General features: G+C 48.4%; 1 protein-coding gene across 16 annotated transcripts in view; it reads right to left on the bottom strand.

Moving 5' to 3' along the window:
- Stxbp4 (syntaxin binding protein 4) overlaps positions 1-18932 on the bottom strand; it is a 156880-nt gene that overhangs the window by 118925 nt on the left and 19023 nt on the right. For all 16 annotated transcript variants that reach the window (XR_005489844.1, XR_005489842.1, XR_005489848.2 and 13 more), the window contains exons 5-7: positions 2559-2665; positions 2181-2397; positions 1149-1227 (exon numbers count right to left, since the gene is read on the bottom strand). Coding sequence is in view for 8 of the 16 variants with exons in the window: in XM_063269103.1 (XP_063125173.1) it covers positions 1149-1227; positions 2181-2397; positions 2559-2665 (403 nt within the window). In the remaining 8 variants the exon portion in view is untranslated. The remainder of the gene's footprint in view (positions 1-1148; positions 1228-2180; positions 2398-2558; positions 2666-18932) is intronic.

Below are 18932 nucleotides of genomic sequence, written 5' to 3' on the forward strand. Positions count from 1 at the left end.
CATGGAGCAACTGTGACCCCACATCTTAGACTGGCTGCTTTAGTCATCTGTCTTTTTTGTCTTTCCATGTGAGCTCCCAATTTAAAATAAAAACAGTCTATCAAGAGACTGGATGTTAATTATGTGAAAGGAATACTAATTAATATTATTTCCAAGAATCACTAAATCTCAGTAATTAAAAGGTATATAATTTTGGTTAAAAAATTCTAACCCATTGGAAAATCCTTCTCCCAGGCAGAGGAAACATGAAGATGACAGCATAAATTGCTGTGAAGTCTGATGCTGGTTTTTCTTTTTTCTTTGGTGCTGGGGACTGATTACAGGGCCTCAGCCTGGTGAGCATACGCTCTGTTGATGAACTGACCACTTGTTCATGATTAGGAGCTACTTCATCTAAACCAGTTCTCTGTATTTTGTAATTCTAAGAAAAATTAATAATGTTAAAAATTAATATATGTGGGTTGTAATTTAAATCGTTATTAAGAATATGTAGTTAGTCTTTTAGTTATAGTAAATACAGTTTCTAAATTGTCTTTAACTTGGAGACAATTTCAGTGGAAGGATTATTTTTCTCGATATTCGAGTCAATAAGAACTTTATGGAGTGATGAAAATCCTTTTCTATGTATAGCTTAGGTCATTTTGATTTGATTATTTTTAAAATCACTAAGTCATTTTACAGTAATTCAAAAATTATATCAAAGGAGGTATGGATGTCCTTTTTAATTCATATCCGTATGATAGCTTTCAAAGCAAACGAACAGATATCTTTCTTTAGTTCTGTGCTATGTGTACTGTGTTTCCAAAGCTGTAGTTGTATATCCCATCAGTACTTCAGTAAAGAGACAAGAACTCGTATCTTGACTCTTCGTTACTTGATTTCCTTGGTTCAACAATTCGATAGCAATTACAGCTTCATAGACATTTATTATAATGCACTTTTTAAAACTGCAACTCTTTGTTCAGAGATAGTTCTAGCAAAAGTCAAGATTTAACAGAAAGCATCAAACAATACACTTATTTTGCTTTTTTTATTCACTGAAAGGCACTACGCCATCTTTAAGATCTATTGAGTCATATTACTAATTTTCAATCACTCACTGAAAAAGAGTAGTTGATAAACAGAGCAGGAATTAAATGGGAATTTACCTGCATTGGATGTGTCTGTAGGGCGGTTGTTCAAAGAAGGAACTGGAGCAAGCCCTGCTTGACTGTGCTCAGGTTGAGTCTGTGAGGGAAATGATAAGTCACTTTCTAAAGTAGGTCAAAGCACAAACTAGACGCGCATGTTAACATAAATAGAATGGTTAAAAAGATCAAAGAAAGATTCCAAAAAATATGAAGTTCCTAATACTCGCTATATTCATCTTCAGAGAAAGCATTTCAGAGTGGAAAGTAACAGTGCTTTTAGTCTATCGTGTCTAAGGGTAAGAGAACAGAAGGCCATGCCCCTTGTCTTTAAAAGAAGCAGTCCAAGCGCTCACAGAACAGTCTTTTTGATCACCATCACCTTGAACAGACGTTACCTTAAGGAACTCATCTATGAGTGAAAGTCTACTTGCTTCTTGTGTTTTATTCCTAACACAGATTTAAAGAATATAGATTCTACTTTGGAATTATGATTTATTACGACCATGTAGCAGTTCAAAGCAAATACATTACTCTGGATATAATAAATTCCTCATGTTTTGGAATCAAATAGGTAAGGTGAACAATTTCATAGGACACACATGTGAGGGTGAGAGGAACACTATCCATAGACAGGATGATCAGGATCAGCCTTAGCATGAAGAGAAGACACTAAGGACTGAACACACACACACACACACACACACACACACACACACACACACACACGCACGCACATGCGCGTACACACACACACACACACGCCTATCTTTTATTAGGTAGAAACAGAAAATTGGGGAATTAATGATGTCTAGTATCTTTATGGTACCATGTTGTTATATGTTGATGTTTTCTAAGTTTTTAAAGAAAGGGTACATTAGCTTGAAAAATCTGTTTTACATGATAAAAACCTAAAAAGGAAAAGTATTTCAAGGAGATATTAACTTATTAATAAGCATTGTTAATGAAATTACAATTCTATATTGATTTAACCAACAACAAAAAAAGTAAGAGATTTATGGACTGAGTATATAAACTAGAATTTAAGGTTACCTGAATTACTGTACAGGAGGGTAAAATGGAGTCCTGAGTCCTGGGAGTGGATGAAGTCTTTGGAAGTAGTGTTCCAGCGGGAGAGGAAAGAAGATTAAATGCTGAGGTTTGAGGTTCACAGTCTTCTGACACTGGTGGGGACTGACAGCAAATGTTTCCTGGATGACCACAGTAAGACTTCTGTCTGATAAATGCTATCTCCAACGGAGATTCCCACCTACGATTTAAAGAGATTAATTTGTGGATATTCAACAAATGCGGTCAAGTAAATGCAAAGACAGTGTTTCTAGTACAGTGAAAACCTTTAAGATAGCCTCATCACGACCTTTATATATATGTGCTCAATGACTCATCCTATCATATGGATGGAATTGTTACCTCAACTTGGCTCTGGTAAGTATGTTTTTTGCTTCTTCAAATGATACACCAATCATAGATTCCTTGTTTATGGAGACAAGCTGATCTCCTGGCTTCAAACGTCCATCCTAAAAATAAAAGCCAAACAGAAAATTACAAAATAATAATAATAAAGTAGTTTTAACAAAATTAACCTAAGAAAAGCAAATAATCTTGTGAATAATGCCATAAACAGAGTAAAAAAATTAGAGAATCCAAATAACAAAATGTTCTATTACTGGCTAGTTAAGTATTATACATAAGGAAAATTGTGTGGTTTATACATGCAGTGAATAAATCCTTATGCTAATGAATCAGTCTACCATAAGAAACTGGCCTGTACACAAAAGGGCACTTGTTTTCAAAGCTCAGCTCTGAGTCTGATAAGATTCTGACTCAGATAGAGCAAACCAAGCACTCACTGCATAAAGAATATTTCAGAATAGGAGACTCGTCTACCCCAGTGAACGAGCATTTGCCTCTTTCCTCCTACAAACTGTTTAACTCGGATGTCAGGATACGTGTACACACATGCATGTGCATATACACATGCAGACTCATACAAACATGCACGCACATTCACATACAGAACATGAACGGACCTGTCCAAACATGCACACTACACTGACTTTTTAAAAATAAGGTTAAGAAACCTAATTGCATTGGTTTTATGCAAATCTTAGTTATCACTCAAGTATCCTCTTTACTAGATTTGTTAGCCCTTCCTGTGGCCAAGCCAACTAGGCTGTGCATGTGGTATCAGATGTCATGTGCATATGTCCATGCTGATAATCACCAACTTTAACTGGATGTCTTTGTTAAGCCCTGGACCTATGCATAACTCCCAAACACATCAGATACAGAATAATCAATTATAAGATTTAATGTTCTTGTTGGGCCAATATCTCAGTCACTTGTTTTTTTCTCTTAATTCAACTGAAAATTAAAGTTCCATTTTTAAAGATTTAATACAAACGCAGAAAATATTATTACCAGTGCTACACAAAAAGCAAAGGACTTTACTTTGAGTGTCCTTCAAGGTTCTCTGTACTGAAGGTTTAGTACTCCACCGGGCATAATTGGAAGCAGTTGAGATCTTTAGAGGTGGGGTATGTGGGGGACACTGGACGCACTGGGGACGAACCTAAAAGAGGGAAGCCTGGTTTCTTTTCTCTTGCTTTCTGGATGTTAGGGGAACATTGCCACTCCGTCACATCTTGCCAGAATATGATGCTTTAGGCCAAAAGCAATGGGCCAGTCAAGCAAGGACGGAAACACGTAATAGTGTGAATCTACACCAGACTCAGGGCTCTGGTGTAGAGAAGGCTGACTAACACATAAGGTTTAAAAAGCTTACTTTTTTACTTTCATTGTACTGACATAATCTCTACAAATTCAAGAAAACTGACTTAAAATCAAATCTGAGTGGTCAGTAGAGTGTCAGCCACAAGTGGGGCACGTCTACCACTCCCCTCCGGTGGTGCAGGAGCATTGCTAAAGATGAGGCAGATGACAGGGTCACTGCACTCATGCGCTCACAGCAGCTGTGGCTGTCTGCACAAGATCTGAAAATTATCAAACAAGTCAACATTCCACCGTGAGCCCCCACCTTAACTGTAGAGCAACCGGCTACGGAAGGCTTCTGGGAAGTGAGAATCACGATCGTGTAAGCATGACGCCCCAGGGAGCCTGACCAAGCTCCGTTGGCTGGCCCTACACCCATGAGTATAGAGCAGCACAGACTGGAGTCCAGGTGTTATTAAAAAAGGGAAGGGGCAAGAATTTGGCAGTGTTTTTAGGTGAGAAGGATCTAGGAGGTGTTTGGGAGAGGAGTGGGGGTGATTATGACTCCTAAATAAATTGTATTTGAATCTCAAATACTAAAAATATCACAATAAAGAATCTTATCTACTAAAATACATGCTTTGTGTAATCAATCTTTGATCTCATTGGATTCCCCATAAAATGGTGATTTATGGCAATTTTATTATAAATAATAATTATTTTTGAAAAAAGTTATATAGTATCATGTCTCCTCCTTAACAATGAATACATAGGGAAGCTAAATATAAAACATTCATCAGGAGATTTTAGGGCTAGTGAATGGCTCAACATTTGTCACCAAGCCTGGCAACTGAAATTCAATGCCTGGAACCCGTATGGTAAAATAGAGAGCGAGCTCCTGTGAGTTGTCCTTTGGCCTTTGTATACACAGCACATGTAAACAACTGTAGAAAACAGACTCTATAGGAGCACGGCTCACATACTGTGCTGTCTGTTTCAGTCTCAGGATCTTACAAATTAATTTCCGTCTTGCCTGGGTCCAGCTCATTGAGTTCAAGTGTATTTCGTGAACAGCAACCATATACAGACTATGGTCAGACGCTTGGGATGTAGTCTCTAATATGCTAGATTTCAGTCTTTAAAAACCTCTTCTGTGAAAGCTATAGGAAAATAAGCAAAATCTGGAGACTTTATGCAGGAGGAACAGTTATGCTTTAAATTAACTGTTAACCTGACACTACCCAGAAGCACCTTACAAACGTTAGCTGAATAATCATCTGTATCCAGTCTGTTTTAGGCACATCTATGAGGCATTGTGTTGATCACTGCTTCATGGACTAGGCCCTGCACACTGTGGGCAGAACCATTCCCTCATAAGGCATCCTGGGCTGCACAAAAGAGCCAACCGATGTACCAGAGAATGGGCCAGCAAACAGACCTACTCAGTTATTCTTGCCTCTCGGTTCCTGCCCTGACCTCCATCAGTGATGGACTGTCACCTGGAACTCTAAGCAAAATAAACCCTTTCATCCCTAGTTGCTTTTGGTCAGTCTTTTATCAGTACAATGGTGGTGGGTAATGAGTGGAAGAATGCAGAAAATTTCAAGAGTGCTGGGAGTTCCTATTTATTAAGTCATTCTAGATAGCTTTATCTCTGTTCTTTCAGTTACATTTCAAAGTTAGATGCATTCCAATATCTTTTCACACCTATTGAGCACACTACAAAAGGAAGCAATTTCTCCACTACTACTACAGTGCACCACTACAGTGAGCTTAGTGAGTTGAGCCCTCCTCTGGCGTCCACAGAATCCTACCCAGAGTCTATATTCTCAAGCTAGTATTGCAAGTAAGTCTCCAATACAAAATTCTTAGTCTTACTATAAAAGTAATGTCATTGTTAATCTTAGCTCTAAAAATTTAGACATAAAAAATTTATTGGTAACAGTCTATGAATTCTTGAATTGCTTTTTATAGATCTTGGAAATATGACATCAGAGTTTTGATATGTATTAAGTTGAAATCTGTAGATTAATTTTGGCATTACAGCCATTTTCATGGTTATTAATTCTTCTAATTCAGGAGAATGAAAGATCTTTTTATCATTTATGGTCTTCTTTGATTTCTATTTTCAAATGCCTTTAAGTTTTCACTGTAGAAATCTTGAACTTCTCTAGATAGATGAATTCCTAGCTACTGTACATATATACCTATATTACATATATGTGTATGTTCTTGACATAATATATTTATACATAGTATACATATGTATACATATTCAATATACATATATTATTTTGACTTTTCATGTGTGAATATATACATTTACATATGTATATAAACATATATACATTTCTGTATATTTATGAACTAATACGAATTTTTTTTCTAATTTCTTCCTCTGAGAGTTTACTACTAGTAAATACTTCAAATTAACAAAGAATCTTTTACTTTATGTTATTAGCAATGAAAGAAAAAACCATTCAAACAATTCAAAATGTTATCCATGCTTGGATACACAGGGCCAAGGAGGAGATGGACTTGGTCTACAGGGAAGTTGGTGGCAGTGGATGGTAAAAAGTAGAAATGTGACAGAATGACCATGGCAGATCCACTCAATAATTTCTGAGTGAATCACACTAAGGAAATTACTATGAAGAAATCAGTTGGAGTCCTTGCCATCAAAAGGCTATCCTCCATTTTTTGTTATTCCAAATGAATTTGCAAATTGCTCTTTCTATCTCTATAAAGAATTGAGTAGGAATTTTGATGGGGATTACATTGAATCCATAGATTGCTTTTGGCAAAATGGCCATTTTTACTATATTAATCCTGCTATATTTACTATATTAATCCATGAACATGGGAGATCTTTCCATCTTCTGAGATCTTCTTCAATTTCTTTCTTCAGAGACTTGAAGTTCTTGTCATACAGATCTTTCACTTGCTTGGTTAAAGTCACACCAAGATATTTTATGTTATTTTGGACTATTGTGAGGTGGATATTAAGCCCAAACGCTTGAATTACCCAAGATGCAATCCACAGACCACAGGAAGCTCAAGAAGAAGGATGATCAAAATGTGATGCTCCCACTCCTTAAAAGGGGAAAAACATATCTATAGGAGGGGATATGGAAGCAAAGTTTAGAGCAGTGATTGAAGGAACAGCCATATATATACACACACACATACAGCCACCATGTATATATATGTACACACACACACACACACACACATATGTGTGTGTGTGTGTGTGTGTGTGTGTGTGTATACAGCCACCAAAACTAGATAAGATTGATGAAGCTAAAAAGTGCATGCTGAAAGGGACCGGATATAGTTCTCTCTTGAGAGACACAACCTGAGCATGCCCAATACAGAGGTCAATACTAGCAGCAAACCACTGAACTGAGAACAGGACCCCCTTGGGGGAATTAGAGGAAGGATTGAAAGAGCTGACGGAGCTTGCAACCCCATAAGAAGAACAACAGTGTCAATCAACCAGAGCTTCCAGGGACTAAACCACTACTGAAAGACTATAGATGGACTGACCCAGGGCTCCAGCTGCATATGTAGCAGAGAATAGACTTGTTGGGCACCAGGGGAAGGGGAAGCCCGTGGTCCTGCCAAGGTTGGACCACCAGTGTACGGGAATGTGTGGGGGGGTCAAGGGGAGGGATGGGGGAATACCTGTATGGGGGAGGGAGAGGGGATGGGGACTTACAGACAGGAAACCAGGAAAGGGAATAACATTTGAAATGTAAGTAAAGAAATATATCTTAAAAAAAAAAGTCATGACCCTAAAACCATTGGAGACACAGAAACCATTACGAGCTGAGACAGGTGATAGGAAGCACGGTAACAAGCACTCGCCACACACACCGCAACACAACCTGGCCTCACCTGCACACACACGGCAACACAACCTGGCCTCACCTGCACACACACACAGAGCAACACAACCTGGCCTCACCTGCACACACAGACACACACACACACACACACACACACACAGGAACACAACCAGGCCTCACCTGCACACACACAGCAACACGACCTGGCCTCACCTGCACACACACAACAACAAAACCTGGCCTCACCTGCATACACACACACACACACACAGTAACACAACCTGGCCTCACCTGCACACACACAGCAACACAACCTGGCCTCACCTGCACACAGACAGCAACACAACCTGGCCTCACCTGCACACACACAGCAACACAAACTGGCCTTCCCTGCACACACACAGCAACACAACCTGGCCTTACCTGCACACACACAGCAACACAACCTGGCCTCACCTGCACACTCACAGCAACACAACCTGGCCTCACTTGCACACACACTCACACGGCAACACAAACTGGCCTCACCTGCACACACACTCACACAGCAACACAACCTGGCCTCACCTGCACACACACACACACACACACACGGCAACACAACCTGGCCTCACCTGCACACACACACACACACACGGCAACACAACCTGGCCTCACCAGCACACACACACACACACACAGCAACACAACCTGGCCTCACCTGCACACACACACACACACACACACACACACACATCAACACAACCTGGCCTCACCTGCACACACACAGCAACACAACCTGGCCTCACCTGCACACACACAGCAACACAACCTGGCCTCACTTGCACACACACACACACACACGGCACACAGCCTGGCCTCACCTGCACACACACAGCAACACAACCTGGCCTCACCTGCACACACACTCACACAGCAACACAACCTGGCCTCACCTGCACACTCACACACACACAGCAACACAACCTGGCCTCACCTGCAAACACACACAGAGTAACACAACCTGGCCTCACCTGCACACACACAGCAACACAACCTGGCCTCACCTGCACACACACTCACACAGCAACACAACCTGGCCTCACCTGCACACTCACACACACACAGCAACACAACCTGGCCTCACCTGCACACACACACAAACACGGCAACACAGCCTGGCCTCACCTGCACACACACAGCAACACAACCTGGCCTCACCTGCACACACACTCACACAGCAACACAACCTGGCCTCACCTGCACACTCACACACACACAGCAACACAACCTGGCCTCACCTGCAAACACACACAGAGTAACACAACCTGGCCTCACCTGCACACACACAGCAACACAACCTGGCCTCACCTGCACACACACTCACACAGCAACACAACCTGGCCTCACCTGCACACTCACACACACACAGCAACACAACCTGGCCTCACCTGCACACACACACAAACACGGCAACACAGCCTGGCCTCACCTGCACACACACAGCAACACAACCTGGCCTCACCTGCACACACACCAACACAACCTGGCCTCACCTGCACACTCACAGCAACACAACCTGGCCTCACCTGCACACACACTCACACGGCAACACAAGCTGGCCTCACATGCACACACACTCACACAGCAACACAACCTGGCCTCACATGCACACTCACACACACACAGCAACACAACCTGGCCTCACCTGCAAACACACACACAGTAAAACAACCTGGCCTCACCTGCACACACACAGCAACACAACCTGGCCTCACCTGCACACACACTCACACAGCAACACAACCTGGCCTCACCTGCACACTCACACACACACAGCAACACAACCTGGCCTCACCTGCACACACACACACACACGGCAACAGAGCCTGGACTCACCTGCACACACACAGCAACACAATCTGGCCTCACCTGCACACACACAGCAACACAACCTGGCCTCACCTGCACACTCACAGCAACACAACCTGGCCTCACCTGCACACACACTCACACGGCAACACAACCTGGCCTCACCTGCACACACACTCACACAGCAACACAACCTGGCCTCACCTGCACACTCACACACACAGCAACACAACCTGACCTCACCTGCACACACACTCACACAGCAACACAACATGGCCTCACCTGCACACACACTCACACAGCAACACAACCTGGCCTCACCTGCACACACACAGCAACACAACCTGGCCTCACCTGCACACACACGGCAACACAACCTGGCCTCACCTGCACACACACGGCAACACAACCTGGCCTCACCTGCACACACACGGCAACACAACCTGGGCTTACCTGCACACGCACGGCAACACAACTTGGCCTCACCTGCACACACACGGCAACACAACCTGGCCTCACCTGCACACACACAGCAACACAACCTGGCCTCACCTGCACACACACAGCAACACAACCTGGCCTCACCTACACACACACACAACACAACCTGGCCTCACCTGCACACACACACAACACAACCTGACCTCACCTGCACACACACAGCAACACAACTTGGCCTCACCTGCACACACACAGCAACAGAACCTGACCTCACCTGCACACTCACACACACACAGCAACACAACCTGGCCTCACCTGCAAAAACACACACAGTAACACAACCTGGCCTCACCTGCACACACACAGCAACACAACCTGGCCTCACCTGCACACACACTCACACAGCAACACAACCTGGCCTCACCTGCACACACACTCACACAGCAACAAACCTGGCCTCACCTGCACACACACTCACACAGCAACACAACCTGGCCTCACCTGCACACACACAGCAACACAACCTGGCCTCACCTGCACACACACACAGCAACACAACCTGGCCTCACCTGCACACACACAGCAACACAACCTGGCCTCACCTGCACACACACTCACACAGCAACACAACCTGGCCTCACCTGCACACACACAGCAACACAACCTGGCCTTACCTGCACACACACGGCAACACAACCTGGCCTCACCTGCACACACACGGCAACACAACCTGGCCTTACCTGCACACACACAGCCACACAACCTGGCCTTACCTGCACACACATAGCCACACAACCTGGCCTCACCTGCACACCACAGCAACACAACCTGGCCTCACCTGCACACACACAGCAACACAACCTGGCCTCACCTGCACACACACAGCAACACAACCTAGCCTCACCTGCACACACACACAACACAACCTGACCTCACCTGCACACACACAGCAACAGAACCTGGCCTCACCTGCACACACACAGCAACACAACCTGGCCTCACCTGCACACACACACACACAGCAACACAACCTGGCCTCACCTACACACACACACACACACAGCAACACAACCTGGCCTACCTGCACACACACAGCAACACAACCTGGCCTCACCTGCACACACACAAACACACAGCAACACAACCTGGCCTCACCTGCACATACACTCACACAGCAACACAACCTGGCCTCACCTGCACACACACAGCAACACAACCTGGCCTTATCTGCACACACACAGGGCAACACAACCTGGCCTCACCTGCACACACACATCAACACAACCTGGCTTCACCTGCACACACACAGCAACACAACCTGGCCTCACCTGCACACACACAGCAACACAACCTGGCCTCAGCTGCACACACACAGCATCACAACCTGGCCTCACCTGCACACACACAGCAACACAACCTGGCCTTACCTGCACACACACACACAGCAACACAACCTGGCCTCACCTGCACACACACGGCAACACAACCTGGCCTTACCTGCACACACACAGCAACACAACCTGGCCTCACCTGCACACACACAGCAACACAACCTGGCCTCACCTGCACACACACAGCAACACAACCTGGCCTCACCTGCACACACACGGCAACAAAACCTGGCCTCACCTGCACACACACAGCAACACAACCTGGCCTCACCTGCACACACTCACACAGCAACACAACCTGGCCTCACCTGCACACACACACACACAGCAACACAACCTGGCCTCACCTGCACATACACTCACACAGCAACACAACCTGGCCTCACCTGCACACACACAGCAACACAACCTGGCCTTATCTGCACACACACAGGGCAACACAACCTGGCCTCACCTGCACACACACATCAACACAACCTGGCTTCACCTGCACACACACAGCAACACAACCTGGCCTCACCTGCACACACACAGCAACACAACCTGGCCTCACCTGCACACACACACAACACAACCTGACCTCACCTGCACACACACAGCAACACAACTTGGCCTCACCTGCACACACACAGCAACAGAACCTGGCCTCACCTGCACACACACAGCAACACAACCTGGCCTCACCTGCACACACACTCACACAGCAACACAACCTCGCCTCACCTGCACACACACACACACACAGCAACGCAACCTGGCCTCACCTGCACACACACAGCAACACAACCTGGCCTCACCTGCACACACACTCACACAGCAACACAACCTGGCCTCACCTACACACACACACACACACACACAGCAACAAAACCTGGCCTCACCTGCACACACACTCACACAGCAACACAACCTGGCCTTACCTGCACACACACAGCAACACAACCTGGCCTCACCTACACACACACACACACAGCAACACAACCTGGCCTCACCTGCACACACACTCACACAGCAACACAACCTGGCCTCACCTGCACAAACACAGCAACACAACCTGGCCTTACCTGCACACACACGGCAACACAACCTGGCCTCAACTGCAAACACACACACAGTAACACAACCTGGCCTCACCTGCACACACAGGAACACAACCTGGCCTCACCTGCACACACACTCACACAGCAACACAACCTGGCCTTACCTGCACACACACAGCAACACAACCTGGCCTCACCTGCACACACACAGCAACACAACCTGGCCTCACCTGCACACACACACAGCAACACAACCTGGCCTCACCTGCACACACACAGCAACACAACCTGGCCTCACCTGCACACACACACAACACAACCTGACCTCACCTGCACACACACAGCAACACAACTTGGCCTCACCTGCACACACACAGCAACACAACCTGGCCTTATCTGCACACACACAGGGCAACACAACCTGGCCTCACCTGCACACACACATCAACACAACCTGGCTTCACCTGCACACACACAGCAACACAACCTGGCCTCACCTGCACACACACAGCATCACAACCTGGCCTCACCTGCACACACACAGCAACACAACCTGGCCTTACCTGCACACACACACACACAGCAACACAACCTGGCCTCACCTGCACACACACGGCAACACAACCTGGCCTTACCTGCACACACACAGCAACACAACCTGGCCTCACCTGCACACACACAGCAACACAACCTGGCCTCACCTGCACACACACAGCAACACAACCTGGCCTTACCTGCACACACACGGCAACAAAACCTGGCCTCACCTGCACACACACAGCAACACAACCTGGCCTCACCTGCACACACTCACACGGCAACACAACCTGGCCTCACCTGCACACACACAGCAACACAACCTGGCCTCACCTGCACACACACAGCAACACAACCTGGCCTCACCTGCACACACACAGCAACACAACCTGGCCTCACCTGCACACACACACAACACAACCTGACCTCACCTGCACACACACAGCAACACAACTTGGCCTCACCTGCACACACACAGCAACAGAACCTGGCCTCACCTGCACACACACAGCAACACAACCTGGCCTCACCTGCACACACACTCACACAGCAACACAACCTGGCCTCACCTGCACACACACACACACACAGCAACACAACCTGGCCTCACCTGCACACACACAGCAACACAACCTGGCCTCACCTGCACACACACTCACACAGCAACACAACCTGGCCTCACCTACACACACACACACACACACACAGCAACAAAACCTGGCCTCACCTGCACACACACTCACACAGCAGCACAACCTGGCCTTACCTGCACACACACAGCAACACAACCTGGCCTCACCTACACACACACACACACACAGTAACACAACCTGGCCTCACCTGCACACACACTCACACAGCAACACAACCTGGCCTCACCTGCACAAACACAGCAACACAACCTGGCCTTACCTGCACACACACGGCAACACAACCTGGCCTCAACTGCAAACACACACACAGTAACACAACCTGGCCTCACCTGCACACACACAGGAACACAACCTGGCCTCACCTGCACACACACTCACACAGCAACACAACCTGGCCTTACCTGCACACACACAGCAACACAACCTGGCCTCACCTGCACACACACAGCAACACAACCTGGCCTCACCTGCACACACACTCACACAGCAACACAACCTGGCCTCACCTACACACACACACACACACACACAGCAACACAACCTGGCCTCACCTGCACACACACTCACACAGCAACACAACCTGGCCTTACCTGCACACACACAGCAACACAACCTGGCCTCACCTACACACACACACACACACAGCAACACAACCTGGCCTCACCTGCACACACACTCACACAGCAACACAACCTGGCCTCACCTGCACAAACACAGCAACACAACCTGGACTTACCTGCCCACACACGGCAACACAACCTGGCCTCACCTGCACACACACGGCAACACAACCTGGCCTTACCTGCACACACACGGCAACACAACCTGGCCTTACCTGCACACACACAGCAACACAACCTGGCCTCACCTGTACACACACAGCAACACAACCTGGCCTCACCTGCACACACACACACACACACAGCAACACAACCTGGCCTCACCTGCACACACACAGCAACACAACCTGGCCTTACATGCACACACACAGCAACACCACCTGGCCTCACCTGCACACACACAGCAATACAACCTGGCCTTACATGCACACACACAGCAACACAACCTGGCTTCACCTGCACACACACTCACACAGCAACACAACCTGGCCTTACCTGCACACACACAGCAACACAACCTGGCCTCACCTACACACACACACACACACAGCAACACAACCTGGCCTCACCTGCACACACACTCACACAGCAACACAACCTGGCCTCACCTGCACAAACACAGCAACACAACCTGGCCTTACCTGCCCACACACGGCAACACAACCTGGCCTCACCTGCACACACACGGCAACACAACCTGGCCTTACCTGCACACACACGGCAACACAACCTGGCCTTACCTGCACACACACAGCAACACAACCTGGCCTCACCTGTACACACACAGCAACACAACCTGGCCTCACCTGCACACACACACACACACACACAGCAACACAACCTGGCCTCACCTGCACACACACAGCAACACAACCTGGCCTTACATGCACACACACAGCAACACAACCTGGCCTTACCTGCACACACACAGAGCAACACAACCTGGCCTTATCTGCACACACACTCATACAGCAACACAACCTGGCCTCACCTGCACACACACTCACACAGCAACACAACCTGGCCTCACCTGCACACACACAGCAACACAACCTGGCCTTACCTGCACACACACAGCAACACAACCTGGCCTTATCTGCACACACACAGCAACACAACCTGGCCTCACCTGCACACACACACACACAGCAACACATCCTGGCCTCACCTGCACACACTCACACAGCAACACAACCTGGCCTTATCTGCACACACACTCATACAGCAACACAACCTGGCCTCACCTGCACACACACTCACACAGCAACACAACCTGGCCTCACCTGCACACACACAGCAACACAACCTGGCCTCACCTGCACACACACGGCAACACAACCTGGCCTCACCTGCACACACACAGCAACACAACCTGGCCTCACCTGCACACACACAGCAACACAACCTGGCCTCACCTGCACACACACACACACACACACACACAGTAACACAACCTGGCCTCACCTGCACACACACAGCAACACAACCTGGCCTCACCTGCACACTCACACACACACACAGCAACACAACCTGGCCTCAACTGCAAACACACACACAGTAACACAACCTGGCCTCACCTGCACACACACAGCAACACAACCTGGCCTCACCTGCACACACACTCACACAGCAACACAACCTGGCCTCACCTGCACACACACTCACACAGCAACACAACCTGGCCTCACCTGCACACACACAGCAACACAACCTGGCCTTACCTGCACACACACAGCAACACAACCTGGCCTCACCTGCACACACACTCACACAGCAACACAACCTGGCCTCACCTACACACACACACACACACAGCAACACAACCTGGCCTCACCTGCACACACACTCACACAGCAACACAACCTGGCCTTACCTGCACACACACAGCAACACAACCTGGCCTCACCTGCACACACACAGCAACACAACCTGGCCTCACCTGCACACACACTCACACAGCAACACAACCTGGCCTCACCTACACACACACACACACACACAGCAACACAACCTGGCCTCACCTGCACACACACTCACACAGCAACACAACCTGGCCTTACCTGCACACACACAGCAACACAACCTGGCCTCACCTACACACACACACACACACACAGCAACACAACCTGGCCTCACCTGCACACACACTCACACAGCTACACAACCTGGCCTCACCTGCACACACACAGCAACACAACCTGGCCTTACCTGCACACACACAGCAACACAACCTGGCCTCACATGCACACACACGGCAACACAACCTGGCCTTACCTGCACACACACAGCAACACAACCTGGCCTCACCTGCACACACACAGCAACACAACCTGGCCTCACCTGCACACACCCAGCAACACAACCTGGTCTCACCTGCACACACACAGCAACACAACCTGGCCTCACCTGCACACATACACACACACACAGCAACACAACCTGGCCTCACCTGCACACACACAGCAACACAACCTGGCCTCACCTGCACACACACAGCAACACAACCTGGCCTTACCTGCACACACACAGAGCAACACAACCTGGCCTTATCTGCACACACACTCATACAGCAACACAACCTGGCCTCACCTGCACACACACTCACACAGCAACACAACCTGGCCTCACCTGCACACACACAGCAACACAACCTGGCCTCACCTGCACACACACGGCAACACAACCTGGCCTCACCTGCACACACACAGCAACACAACCTGGCCTCACCTGCACACACACAGCAACACAACCTGGCCTCACCTGCACACACACACACACACACACACACACACACACACACACACAGTAACACAACCTGGCCTCACCTGCACACACACAGCAACACAACCTGGCCTCACCTGCACACTCACACACACACACAGCAACACAACCTGGCCTCAACTGCAAACACACAAACAGTAACACAACCTGGCCTCACCTGCACACACACAGCAACACAACCTGGCCTCACCTGCACACACACTCACACAGCAACACAACCTGGCCTCACCTGCACACACACTCACACAGCAACACAACCTGGCCTCACCTGCACACACACAGCAACACAACCTGGCCTTACCTGCACACACACAGCAACACAACCTGGCCTCACCTGCACACACACTCACACAGCAACACAACCTGGCCTCACCTACACACACACACACACACAGCAACACAACCTGGCCTCACCTGCACACACACTCACACAGCAACACAACCTGGCCTTACCTGCACACACACAGCAACACAACCTGGCCTCACCTGCACACACACAGCAACACAACCTGGCCTCACCTGCACACACACTCACACAGCAACACAACCTGGCCTCACCTACACACACACACACACACACAGCAACACAACCTGGCCTCACCTGCACACACACTCACACAGCAACACAACCTGGCCTTACCTGCACACACACAGCAACACAACCTGGCCTCACCTGCACACACACGGCAACACAACCTGGCCTTACCTGCACACACACAGCAACACAACCTGGCCTCACCTGCACACACACAGCAACACAACCTGGCCTCACCTGCACACACACAGCAACACAACCTGGTCTCACCTGCACACACACAGCAACACAACCTGGCCTCACCTGCACACATACACACACACACAGCAACACAACCTGGCCTCACCTGCACACACACAGCAACACAACCTGGCCTTACCTGCACAGACACAGCAACACAACCTGGCCTTACCTGCACACACACAGAGCAACACAACCTGGCCTTATCTGCACACACACTCCTACAGCAACACAACCTGGCCTCACCTGCACACACACTCACACAGCAACACAACCTGGCCTCATCTGCACACACACAGCAACACAACCTGGCCTTACCTGAACACACACAGCAACACAATCTCGCCTTATCTGCACACACACAGCAACACAACCTGGCCTCACCTGCACACACACACACACAGCAACACAACCTGGCCTCACCTGCACACACACTCACACAGCAACACAACCTGGCCTCACCTGCACACACACATCAACACAACCTGGCCTCACCTGCACACACCCAGCAACACAACCTGGCCTCACCTGCACACACACAGCAACACAACCTGGCCTCACCTGCACACACACAGCAACACAACCTGGCCTTACCTGCACACACACACAGCAACACAACCTGGCCTCACCTGCACACACACAGCAACACAACCTGGCCTCACCTGCACACACACAGCAACACAACCTGGCTTCACCTGCACACACACAGCAACACAACCTGGCCTTACCTGCACACACACAGCAACACAACCTGGCCTCACCTGCACACACACAGCAACACAACGTGGCCTCACCTGCACACACACAGCAACACAACCTGGCCTTACCTGCACACACACAGCAACACAACCTGGCCTTATCTGCACACACACAGCAACACAACCTGGCCTTACCTGAACACACACAGCAACACAATCTCGCCTTATCTGCACACACACAGCAACACAACCTGGCCTCACCTGCACACACACACACACAGCAACACAACCTGGCCTCACCTGCACACACACTCACACAGCAACACAACCTGGCCTTACCTGCACACACACAGCAACACAACCTGGCCTCACCTGCACACACACAGCAACACAACCTGGCCTTATCTGCACTCGCAGTGGAGGACAGGAAGTAAGTC

This window comes from Rattus norvegicus, chromosome 10, assembly GCF_036323735.1.
Source record: "Rattus norvegicus strain BN/NHsdMcwi chromosome 10, GRCr8, whole genome shotgun sequence".
In the NCBI taxonomy this organism is placed as follows: Eukaryota; Metazoa; Chordata; class Mammalia; order Rodentia; family Muridae; genus Rattus; species Rattus norvegicus.